General features: G+C 34.6%; 1 protein-coding gene across 1 annotated transcript; it reads left to right on the top strand.

Annotated features, from left to right (window-relative positions):
- On the top strand, window positions 1–12,871 carry LOC128207001 (multiple epidermal growth factor-like domains protein 10). The gene is made up of 7 exons (XM_052909783.1): window positions 1–83; window positions 4,810–4,876; window positions 5,557–5,664; window positions 6,890–7,018; window positions 7,192–7,320; window positions 8,935–9,063; window positions 12,259–12,871. Exons 1-7 carry the CDS (start codon window positions 81–83, stop codon window positions 12,324–12,326), a joined length of 633 nt encoding a protein of 210 aa, XP_052765743.1. The 5' UTR covers window positions 1–80; the 3' UTR covers window positions 12,327–12,871.
- The last annotated feature ends 443 nt before the right edge of the window (window positions 12,872–13,314 follow it).

Consider the following 13,314-nt stretch of genomic DNA (forward strand, 5'->3'; position numbering starts at 1 on the left):
TTCCTCACCCGCCACTTCGTTCGTGTACCCCGAGAAGATTGGATGCAAACATTGTGAGGAACACTGTGCTGTCTTTCGAAATGGTGAGTTGGGCGTTTATATTATTACTTTAAAATATAACATTCTACTTTTCAAAGCGGTATTATAGTAAAGGGTAGTATGAATTATTAGAAAGTATTTATTAGAAATTCTATTTTTTTACAATTTATTACACATAACACCGTAGGCTGTGTTTGCTGTATTCAGTTCTCCATCGAAGACAACCGCGTATGTATATAGCCGGTTTACAATGTCAGAAATCTTCTCATTTGAGTACACCGCAGAGTAAGTCGCGTAGTAATTTCATTTTAGCAGTTGAACTTAAGGACTTTACTCTTAGGGCAATGATTTAGTCATGCAACGAAAGTCTTCACTGGGATTCAATTTGAACTAAGTGCAATATAATACAATGTACACGTTAAAACACTACAATGAAATGATATTATTATTAATAATTTTACCATCTACTTCTACTGATGGGAAATGGTGCTGGAACGCTCACGTTGGGTGCGTTCGGCCTGAAGCCTAGTATTTCTAAACAAGGTTGATTTATTTGGCTCCGGGGCCAGACCCTGTGTTTCGAATGTATCGTAATGAAGTTATTTAATTAAGATTTAGTTGTGATCTCGAATTGTTCAATATGACGAAGAAATTGCTTGTTCGAAATTTGACTTAAAAGGCGGGTAATAATCTAACAGGAAATGAAAATGAAAGATAAGTTTGTACATTATAAATCTACTATATTTAAATATTGCGATATCTTAATACAGTTTTTATGTTAACATCTTTATCTAAATGCCTTTAAACCTTTTAAATAATTTATTCTGAAGTTAAGTGCTTATATTGAAATGAACCGCCCGCTTTCAAGTCAAGTATGTTGAAATAATATGGATGCTATCAGAGCGTAGCCACTTAACCACCATTATACAATGGTACACTGCACAATACTCACGCCAGGTAAAAACAGAATACTCGTTTTAAAGATCCGGTACGAGGGGCGTTGGCAGTCTTCCGTAATACACTTCTGTCAGTAGACCGATAATTACAATCATTTTTAATACTTAAGATGTAGTTTTAGACCACTCTTCATACTATCCTCCAGTCAGCTATGCTTTCAAGCTATGATTCAAAAGTAGCTGTGACAAAGAATGGCAATTCTGTCTATAAAATAATTGCTAGATTTTTATCAATTTTTAAATGGGGGCGGGAGTGACTTTTTTTCTTAGATGACTGTTTCACCGTTCAATATTTGTTCATGCTCTTTCTGATTGCATAAGGGAATATACACAAGACAAACCTAGAACACGATCTAAACACATCGACACCGCAGGTTTGATAAAGGTTCCGTTTCCGGACAGTAGCTGACCGATACGTAAATACAGTACTTAGTTCTGCATTTATTTTTGAGCCAATAAAAATTAAGGGGCGGCGGAACAAATCTAGCAATAAATTTATAGACACCCAAAGCAAACCGTTATGATATTCACAAATGATGATAAAAAGCTGCGGAAAATGTCGATATTATATAAATATTGCATGGCTTCCTGTGTGACAGTACGTATTGTCAACATGAGGTAAATACTATTACACGAGGCGAAGCACAGTTACATTTATATAAAGTCAATAATACCAGATACAACTATAATATTGACGTATAAACAATATGAGCTTCTGTTAACAAAGAAGCATGCATTTAATGGATGATTGAAACAATTTCACTATATAGATACGATCGATTATTTATTATTATTAGAAATATATACATACATTGTACTGTCGCGCGGTATAATAGCCTCTACGCAGGCGAAATTTTATAATTAAATTATTGCGCTCAGGTAGAACAAAGACAAATGTAAAATATAAATTTAATTTGGCCGAAATAATAGGCTGCTAGATTGGAAATACAATTAACATAGATATAAAGCTTATGTCAAAAGCAGCCATAAATCCTCCAAAAAGATGGCAATGAGAAAGATTCCCTCCCTTAATCATTATTAAATTTCCACTAAATTTTGTTAAATGAAGCAAGATTGTTTGAATAGCCACCCTTTCAAAACAATAAGTAGAATTTGATTTGATAATACAATGACAATTACTGGGACAAGCCCAGTAGCCTAAAGCAGATAATTCTGTACACGGGGCTTATATTTTCCGTATTTTCTGGTCCCAATTTCTGGAAACTTCGATAGTCAATTATAACAGGATTAAGCTAATCTCACAACGTTCATTTTGGTGCAATTTCGGCTATATTTTCAATCTTAAGATTTTAAAAGGAAAATATCTGTATGGTTTCCACCATATCGTCATTTGTATTTAGTGGAATCGAGATGAAGCAAGAAATTTTAAGATTTAATAAGAAAAGCAACTTTTAAAGAACTTTCGAGAAATTGGGGCCAGGGTGTTAATATTTTTTATAATAATTCTGAAGAGTTTTCAGATGAACAAAATCCAAAGTATAGGTTTAGTAACTTATTACTTACAAATTCTAACAAAATGATTTTGGGATCGAGGTTGCTTTGAAATCATTATTTCGGTACCAATAATTGACATGAATCAGAAAACGAGTTCTGAGTTGAGTTGAGTTTAAAGATAATAAAGATTAAGAATCATATAACCTAATTGCGTATCATTTTCAACAAACATGTACATGTATATGTGATATATTAGTCTGTGGGTTCAATAAGAAACAGCCGATGTACATTAATGTATAGTTTATTTACATGATATATAGTGAACTAGCAGTTACAGGAATACCTAGGCAAAAACCCCGCGGGATACACGGGCAGTGTATATATTCATAGCTAATCAAATGATATCAAGTTACAACGGCTATGATTAAACAAGGTATACCCACAGTTTATACACATGTTTAATGGAAACGTACGTTCACAATGCAATTGCAAACTTATGTAATAGTAAGAACATATGATGTAAAATATTGATAAATAAATTGGTCGGAACGGGCGTCCAATTTCTTAGTCATTTAGGTTTGACATAATTTGTTCTAACTTACTTAATTCATAACGTTTATTTTAGCGGGCGGGTCTGCTGAAATGCAAAAATGCATTTTTTAACAAATAAAGCCTAGTGCTTTTAGGGGCAAATTGGCGATTTCATAGGCTGAAAAAGTAGGTTTATTAAATCTTAAATAAGATAAGCTATTTACCAATATGCATTTCGAGGATTACAATGCTAATACGAATATTATGCGCACTGACACCAACTCGGAGGTGTTTGATTTAGTTCAAAGGATGAAATGTACTTAAGCAAAATACTCCTCCGTATCGGATCTTGAGAGTGCCATAAACATTATACATTACCAAACACTATTTATACTGATATGAAAGGAACGATGTTGATATGTTTACACGATTTAATAGTTCTGGTCAGAGGTCGAATGTGATGTATAAGCGATGATGACGGTGCACTTTAGTGGCTAGTTGTCAGTAGGTAGGGGTTGACTCAGTCACTGCAACAGTCACATCGATATTATGCAAGTTTTCTATATGAGTTAGCGACCATTTTTATTATAACGTACAAACCGTCAAAATATACTGTGTTTCTTTTATTCTGTTTCGTTTCGTTAAGGTATTCATCAAATTAAACACATTGTATCATTGTTTGATAATCATTTAACCACTGTTGGTTTACTTTCATGTCGGTATGTTTATGATACTGCCTGTCTTTATTTTTGTTTGTTTGTTTTTTATATAAAAAAAAATTATTTATTTATTTATTAATTTTATTTATTTATATTTATTTATTTATTTATTTATTTATTTATTTATTTATTTATCTATCTATCTATCTATCTATCTATCTATCTATCTATCTATCTATCTATCTATCTATCTATCTATCTATCTATCTATCTATCTATCTATCTATCTATCTATCTATCTATCTATCTATCTATCTATCTATCTATCTATCTATCTATCTATCTATCTATCTATCTATCTATCTATCTATCTATCTATCTATCTATCTATCTATCTATCTATCTATCTATCTATCTATCTATCTATCTATCTATCTATCTATCTATCTATCTATCTATCTATCTATCTATCTATCTATCTATCTATCTATCTATCTATCTATCTATCTATCTATCTATCTATCTATCTATCTATCTATCTATCTATCTATCTATCTATCTATCTATCTATCTATCTATCTATCTATCTATCTATCTATCTATCTATCTATCTATCTATCTATCTATCTATCTATCTATCTATCTATCTATCTATCTATCTATCTTTATTTATTTATTTATTTATTTATTTATTTATTTATTTATTTATTTATTTATTAATTTTATTTATTTATTTATTTATTTATTTATTTATTTATTTATTTATTTATTTATTTATTTATTTATTTATTTATTTATCTATCTATCTATCTATCTATCTATCTATCTATCTATCTATCTATCTATCTATCTATCTATCTATCTATCTATCTATCTATCTATCTATCTATCTATCTATCTATCTATATTTATTTATTTATTTATTTATTTATTTATTTATTTATTTATTTATTTATTTATTTATTTATTTATTTATTTATTTATTTATTTATTTATTTATTTATTTATCTCACTCACTCGCTCGCTCGCTATTTATTTTTTTATTTATTTATTCCATTTGTATGTGTTTCCCCATTACTTATTTCTTTTCTAGAAATATATCTACCTCATGTTTTGAGGCAATCAAGTATTAAATTGAATTGAATTACATACTTTGACTTATATTGCAGGATACAAAGTACTGGATACTGGCGGTAGGAGTGGTGGTGGCGATGTCATACGCTTCTGTTGAAGGCGGTAAGAAGACCACTTAATTGCTACCGATCATTTAATTAGTCTGTTAATGGGGCAGAGTAAACATTTACTCTTGATAACTGCCCAATTAAGAATGTGTTTTGATTATATGTATTATGTTTTAACATGTTTTAATGAAATGACTTTGATTGTCACAAACAAATAAAAAAACATCCGTTTGTGTACAGATTAAAATATTAGCGATATTATTGCGTTTTTTAAACTGGAGAATCTGTAGCCACGTAGCCTTTTTAAAGTATTAAAATTGAAAACCACATATATACAGGCTTATATGTTTTTAACTGTTCACATATCATATGCTTCTGTTTTGATTATTCAAGTCAAATGAGCCTTAAAATTGATATGTTTTTTTTTGTGTGCGTCCGTCAAATGTAAACCGCTATTGGGCCCCTTTTAATTGTGTGTAAATTAGAATATCATCGAAATTCTTAAACCGCTATATCTCTTCATACTAAGTGATTTCCAAGCTTAAGTCAGCCCAATGGGAAATGTGCATCAGAGTATAATACGGACAGTGTGAACAAAAAAGTGTATCTTATCGTCATATTAACATATGTAACGAAAAGAGACGTGTTGTATTCATGTAATATACAACAATTTTCTATTCCTCAAGAGCGTCGTTTCTTGTTGTAAGCAAACCAAATTGTCGTATTTCATTTCAGGCAGTGTCTGCACTCCTACATGTAATGCCAACCAGACCTGTAACAGCAATAACATGTGTGAGTGCTTACCTGCATACAAGTTAATGGACAGTGCCTGCATGGCTAAAGGTGATTTTAACAAACATAATAACTCAGAGATATTTATCTAAATATATACTGCTGATTACATAAAACGATTTATATTGATATATTGTTTGTTTAAATAAAATTTAACAAAATCACGAGTCCATATCTTTACATATATAACCATCTCGTTATATCGCCATGTATTATCTTATCACTTCTTGCCTTTCAAATCTTTACATATATAACCATCACGTTATATCGCCATGTATTATCTTATCACTTCTTGCCTCTCAAATCTTTACATATATAACCATCTCGTTATATCGCCATCTATTATCTTATCACTTCTTGCCTCTCAAATCTTTACATGTATAACCATCTCGTTATATCGCCATCTATTATCTTATCACTTCTTGCCTCTCAAATCTTTACTTGTATAACCATCTCGTTATATCGCCATCTATTATCTTATCACTTCTTGCCTCTCAAATCTTTACATGTATAACCATCTCGTTATATCGCCATCTATTATCTTATCACTTCTTGCCTCTCAAATCTTTACATGTATAACCATCTCGTTATATCGCCATCTATTATCTTGTCTTATCTCTTCTTGCCTCTCATATCTTTACATATGTTATCCTCTCGTCATATCGCCTTCTATTATCTTGTCTTATTTCTTCTTGCCTCTCATATCTTTACATATATAACCATCTCGTTATATCGCCATTTATTATCTTATCTCTTCTTGCCTCTCATATCTTTACATATATAACCATCTCGTTATATCGCCATCTATTATCTTATCACTTCTTGCCTCTCAAATCTTTACATGTATAACCATCTCGTTATATCGCCATCTATTATCTTGTCTTATCTCTTCTTGCCTCTCATATCTTTACATATGTTATCCTCTCGTCATATCGCCTTCTATTATCTTGTCTTATTTCTTCTTGCCTCTCATATCTTTACATATATAACCATCTCGTTATATCGCCATTTATTATCTTATCTCTTCTTGCCTCTCATATCTTTACATATATTATCATCTCGTTATATCGCCATTTATTATCTTATCTCTTCTTGCCTCTCATATCTTTACATATATTATCATCTCGTTATATCGCCATCTTTTATCTTATCTCTTCTTGCCTCTCATATCTTTACATAGATTCCCATCTCATTATATCGCCTTCTATATTATCTGCTCTCATCTTATAACTATATGTCATTTTATCATATTTTGGTTATGTAACTTTTTATTTAGAATACGACGATGCTTGCACTGCTGCCGCGAACTGCCAATCAGGGCATTTAGGAGCCTGGGGCACCTGCACATCCGGCAAATGTGCCTGCTCGAGCGGATACACCCTTTATATGAAGATGTGCAGCAAAGGTAGGTGTGACCATATGTTTTAAAAAAATTCATTGATTTATTGATTCATATTTGTTTATGTATTTTGTCTGTAGCTGTTTAATATTCACAGAGCCCTGCATTTGTCTAAATAGATGCCTAAAACATATAGATGATCTGTATTCATGTTCTAATATTTCATCTTTATTTTAAAGGATACGACGATACTTGCACAAATGCCGCGGAGTGTAAAACAGGGTCGTTAGGAGCCTGGGGCACCTGTACATCCGGCAAATGTGCCTGCATGGCCGAATACACCTGGTATATGAACATGTGCAGCAAAGGTAAGAGCATTTATTTTCATTGATGCATTGACCTATTTATTCAATATATATATATTACATGCAGTCATGATATATTCACAAAGACCTGTGTCCGTTATTACTCACGTCGAATGCCTGAATTTGAGACTCAGAAACTTTTAATTTTGTTGTAAATATACTTTATGGGCGCAAAGATAGTCAAAAAACAATGATGTGCAAAATTATCTTTTCTACAGTCAGGAACGTATCAAATTTTACATTCATTTCCTAAAAAAATCAGAAACATTTAAATATTCATTTTCATGCGCCATAGTCTGAAATTTAGACTTGAATCGTAAGTGAAAATGAAGCCTGCTTTGTAAAGTGCATGATTGAAATAAAAACTATTTTTGTTGATTATCTGTGTAAATCCGGTTTATTTCCATCGAGTTATCACAGAAAACGAGTATTTTTAATATCTCTATTCATGTTATCACATGTTTTATTATCTTGAACCAGAATTAAACACAAAGTTTTCTTTTGTTTTCATAAATAATAATGAACAAAATGTCAATTTAACTTCGACGTCGACATGAACAGAAATTCGCGACGTCACGTCATGCTGTTGTCGACAAGTTACATCAATGCTGCTGTTCTGGGGGAACTTGGTCGATTTCCACTATCTGTTCTTTGTAAAGAGAGAGCTCTAAAGTTTTGGTGTAAATTATGAACTCCCCAAATTCTTTGATTGTATCGGTTTATAATAATAATGTTCGAGACAACTCCTTTGTAACCGTAAATGTTAAACAGAACTGGGCAACAGCGGTAAAAGGTTTACTCGATGGATTAGGTTTTAGTAATATTTGGTTAAACTATAACAATGAAGCAAGCTGTTATATTGATACCATTGATAACGAGTGTCATCGAACTGCTTTGTCAAGATTTAGATTGAGTGCACTTTCATTGGAAAAAGAAACTGGTAGATACAAAAATATTGTTAAAGGGAACAGAAATAAATAAAAATAAACAAGACTTAAACGATTGAATCAGAGTACCAATTTTTGTGTATTTGTCCTCTTTATAGTGACCTGAGAACTAAATTTAACCTGAATAAATAATTAATATTATTATAAATAAATTTGTAGCCATCATGTCAATTAAAAACAGTCTGAATATTAGAAATCTTTCAAAATATATATTCAATGCTATGAAGAAACGCACTGAAGCTCTCGCTATTGTTGCTTCTTCATTTGTGCAATGTATTGCTTTATTTATTGATATCCATATATTTTGTAGATACTCGTCAGTTATAAATATGTTTGATTTTTCTTCTGTGTGGCCATTTGTGTATATATGATACTGTTTGTGTTTGGCCAAAGGCATGTATTTGCTGATTTTGCCATTAAAACGAAACTGAAACTGTTATCATTCAACCACTTGCAGTGAACGCTATGATTCTGTTAAACTCTTTCAGAGCATTGACCTAATAAAGAAACATTTTCATATTAAATATACGGTACCTTTTAATCCAGGAAATTCTCATGTCATATCTCTTGGTCTTACATACTAATTTCTATCTCCATAAGTTACCTTTGTCCGTTTTGATACCTTAATATATCACATTATGTTTTATCTTATTTGTTCTTTAATATTTAGGATACGACGATGCTTGCACTGCCGACGCGAACTGTACATCTGGAAATTTAGGAAACCGTGGCGTCTGTAAATCCAGTAAATGTGCTTGCCATAACGACTATAGCTGGGCAGGAGGAGTGTGCAGCAAAGGTAAAAAACAATACCAGTATTGCCAGTGCCATTCTAGTCTTATTAGTTTACAACAGTCAGTTCCAGTATTTGCATCATTGCTATACGGACGCCAGTGCCATTATAGTCTTATTGATACACAAAGGTCAGTCCAGTATTTGTATGATCGCTATACAGTGGTCAGTGTCAGTGTCAGTATTTGTCTGAATGGTATACAAAGGTCAGTCCAGTATTTGTCTGAATGGTATACAGTGGTCAGTCCAGTATTTGTATGATCGCTAAACAGTGGTCAGTGTCAGTGTCAGTTTTTTCGAATGGTATACAAAGGTCAAGCCAGTATTTGTATGATCGCTATACAGTGGTCAGTGTCAGTGTCAGTATTTGTCTGAATGGTATACAGTGGTCAGTCCAGTATTTGTATGATCGCTATACAGTGGTCAGTGTCAGTGTCAGTATTTGTCTGAATGGTATACAAAGGTCAAGCCAGTATTTGTATGATCGCTATACAGTGGTCAGTGTCAGTGTCAGTATTTGTCTGAATGGTATACAGTGATCAGAGCCAGTATTTGTATGATCGCTATACAGTGGCCAGTGTCAGTGCCAGTATTTGTCTGAATGGTATACAGTGGCCAGTGCCAGTATTTGTCGGATTTATATACAGTGTTTAGTGCCAGTATGTGTCTGATTGATATACAGTGATCAGAGCCAGTATTTGTATGATCGCTATACAGTGGTCAGTGTCAGTGCCAGTATTTGTCTGAATGGTATACAGTGGTCAGTGCCAGTATTTGTCTGAATGGTATACAGTGATCAGAGCCAGTATTTGTATGATCGCTATACAGTGGTCAGTGTCAGTGTCAGTATTTGTCTGAATGGTATACAATGGTAAGAGCCAGTATTTGTCTGAATGGTATACAGTGGTCAGTCCAGTATTTGTCTGAATGGTATACAGTGGTCAGTGGCATTATTTGTATGATTGCTATACAATGGTCATACCATTATCTATCTGATTTATATACAGTGTTTAGTGCCAGTATGTGTCTGATTGATATACAGTGATCTGTGCCAGTATGTGTCTTGTTGATATACAGTGGTCAGTGCCAGTATGTGTCTTGTTGATATACAGTGGTCAGTGCCAGTATGTGTCTGGTTGATATACAGTGGTCAGTGCCAGTATTTGTCTGATTGATATACAGTGATCTGTGCCAGTATTTGTCTGATTGATATACAGTGGTCAGTGCCAGTATGTGTCTGGTTGATATACAGTGGTCAGTGCCAGTATGTGTCTGGTTGATATACAGTGATCAGTGCCAGTATTTGTCTGGTTGATATACAGTGGTCAGTGCCAGTATAAGTCTGATTGATATACAGTGGTCTGTGCCAGTATGTGTCTTGTTGATATACAGTGGTCAGTGCCAGTATGTGTCTGGTTGATATACAGTGGTCTGTGCCAGAATGTGTCTGATTGATATATAGTGGTCAGTGCCAGTATGTGTCTTGTTGATATACAGTGGTCAGTGCCAGTATGTGTCTGGTTGATATACAGTGATCTGTGCCAGTATGTGTCTGGTTGTCTGTGCCAGTATGTGTCTGGTTGAAATACAGTGATCTGTGCCAGTATGTGTCTGGTTGATATACAGTGATCTGTGCCAGTATGTGTCTGGTTGATATACAGTGATCTGTGCCAGTATGTGTCTGGATGATATACAGTGATCTGTGCCAGTATGTGTCTGGTTGATATACAGTGGTCTGTGCCAGTATGTGTCTGGTTGATATACAGTGGTCTGTGCCAGTATGTGTCTGGTTGATATACAGTGATCTGTGCCAGTATGTGTCTGGTTGATATACAGTGATCTGTGCCAGTATGTGTCTGGTTGATATACAGTGATCTGTGCCAGTATGTGGCTGGTTGATATACAGTGATCTGTGCCAGTATGTGTCTGGTTGATATACAGTGGTCTGTGCCAGTATGTGTCTTGTTGATATACAGTGGTCTGTGCCAGTATGTGTCTGGTTGATATACAGTGATCTGTGCCAGTATGTGTCTGGTTGATATACAGTGGTCTGTGCCAGTATGTGTCTGATTGATATACAGTGATCTGTGCCAGTATGTGTCTGATTGATATACAGTGGTCTGTGCCAGTATGTGTCTGATTGATATACAGTGGTCTGTGCCAGTATTTGTCTTGTTGATATAAGTGGTCTGTGCCAGTATGTGTCTGGTTGATATACAGTGATCTGTGCCAGTATGTGTCTGGTTGATATACAGTGATCTGTGCCAGTATGTGTCTGGTTGATATACAGTGATCTGTGCCAGTATGTGTCTGGATGATATACAGTGGTCTGTGCCAGTATGTGTCTTGTTGATATACAGTGGTCTGTGCCAGTATGTGTCTGGTTGATATACAGTGATCTGTGCCAGTATGTGTCTGGTTGATATACAGTGATCTGTGCCAGTATTTGTCTTGTTGTTATACAGTGGTCTGTGCCAGTATGTGTCTGGTTGATATACAGTGGTCAGTGCCAGTATGTGTCTGATTGATATACAGTGGTCAGTGCCAGTATGTGTCTGGTTGATATACAGTGGTCTGTGCCAGTATGTGTCTGATTGATATACAGTGATCTGTGCCAGTATTTGTCTGGTTGATATACAGTGATCTGTGCCAGTATGTGTCTGGTTGATATACAGTGGTCAGTGCCAGTATATGTCTGGTTGATATACAGTGGTCTGTGCCAGTATGTGGCTGGTTGATATACAGTGGGCAGTGTCAGTATGTGGCTGGTTGATATACAGTGGTCAGTGCCAGTATGTGGCTGGTTGATATACAGTGGTCAGTGCCAGTATGCGGCTGGTTGATATACAGTGGTCAGTGCCAGTATGCGGCTGGTTGATATACAGTGGTCTGTGCCAGTATTTGTCTGGTTGATATACAGTGGTCAGTGCCAGTATTTGTCTGGTTGATATATAGTCATTTTGTCCAGTCCCCAATTTCGTTCGATAAAACAAAAACAATATAAAAATAACGACATCAATTTACATCACTGAAATGATACTGACTAATTGAAACATTCTCTTTATCCTGCTTTTCGTCATGATTTCGTATTTCATCTTATGTCAGTCTAAAAATAGGCACGTGAAATCGGGTATTTTTGTTCAAGCCAGTATATTACACTACGTTTTGGTCTTAGTCCATGTTTATTTTGGTTTATTCACAGGCGCCGCGGGTGTGACCATTTCTATCACTCTGATGCTTGCAGCCCTCTTGTCCAGGAAGCTATTTTAGGATCAGAAACCCACCGAAGACTGCAGAAAATAAAGCTTTCATTTATAACTAACATACTAGAATAAAAACAAAAATTGGAAGAAAAGAATTTCATAACCTCGAATCGTAAATATTGTTCTGGTGTATGTGTTCAAACTTATTTAATACCATTTTAAGACACGAGGACGCAGTCAACATTATGCCTTACAACTAATGCACCATTATTTACACTTGAATTATACCAATGCATCATGTATATTGTTTCAATGCAACATAATTGAGATTTGCTTTAAACGCTTAAAATCAGTTTCAAAATTGTCATTGGTAGGTTTTTCTAGAATCAAATGATATTATTTCGTGATAAGGAACGGATGAACAACATAAAAACTATGTTCATTTATTTTGTGCCATATACTCGTGCCTACTGTGTGTTTTTATGTATTTTACTCTGTCATTGGTTGTATGATCTTTCCACGGATAGTGGAGAAGGAGACCTTTGCTCGCACGCTATATTCTGTTAAACAGATATTTGTTATTTGTACATATAATAAAAAAACAAAAAACAAGGTTGTTATTTCTAACATGAGATGGGTTGTGTGACTCGTCATGCTTTGTACACCTTTTTTCAGAATTATGACGGCTTCTTAATTTCGTTAAAGCATTTTGTTGTCATGACATTTGTACCATGTTATGCACCAGTCAATTGTAACCACGCCCCCCAGGTCCTGGGAATAGCGGGGACTTTGACTTTAGGTCCAGCCAACCCCGGGTAAAATCCCCGCCCTGCGGGGACGAACTGATGGTAAAATCCCCGCCAAATGCCCCCGCACTCCAGGGAGCTTAGGTCAGGCCCATTCCCCGCGATATGTTGCATGAAGACAAAACCACCGCATTCACCCGGCACTGCGGGGCCACCTGAAAGGTAAAAACACGGCCCATTTCCCAAGCTATCCCCGGTATACCCCATGACCTGGGGGGCCTAGGTAACAATTGACTGGTGCATTACCTT

The sequence above is a fragment of the Mya arenaria genome, chromosome 10, assembly GCF_026914265.1.
Source record: "Mya arenaria isolate MELC-2E11 chromosome 10, ASM2691426v1".
NCBI classification, from domain to species: domain Eukaryota; kingdom Metazoa; phylum Mollusca; class Bivalvia; order Myida; family Myidae; genus Mya; species Mya arenaria.

Bases quoted from the DNA above. Each gene is read 5' to 3' on its own strand.
- LOC128207001 (XM_052909783.1), top strand. The intron at 4,877-5,556 runs GTAAGAAGACCA...ATTTCATTTCAG, and splicing joins ATACGCTTCTGTTGAAGGCG to GCAGTGTCTGCACTCCTACA. The intron at 9,064-12,258 runs GTAAAAAACAAT...GTTTATTCACAG, and splicing joins AGGAGGAGTGTGCAGCAAAG to GCGCCGCGGGTGTGACCATT.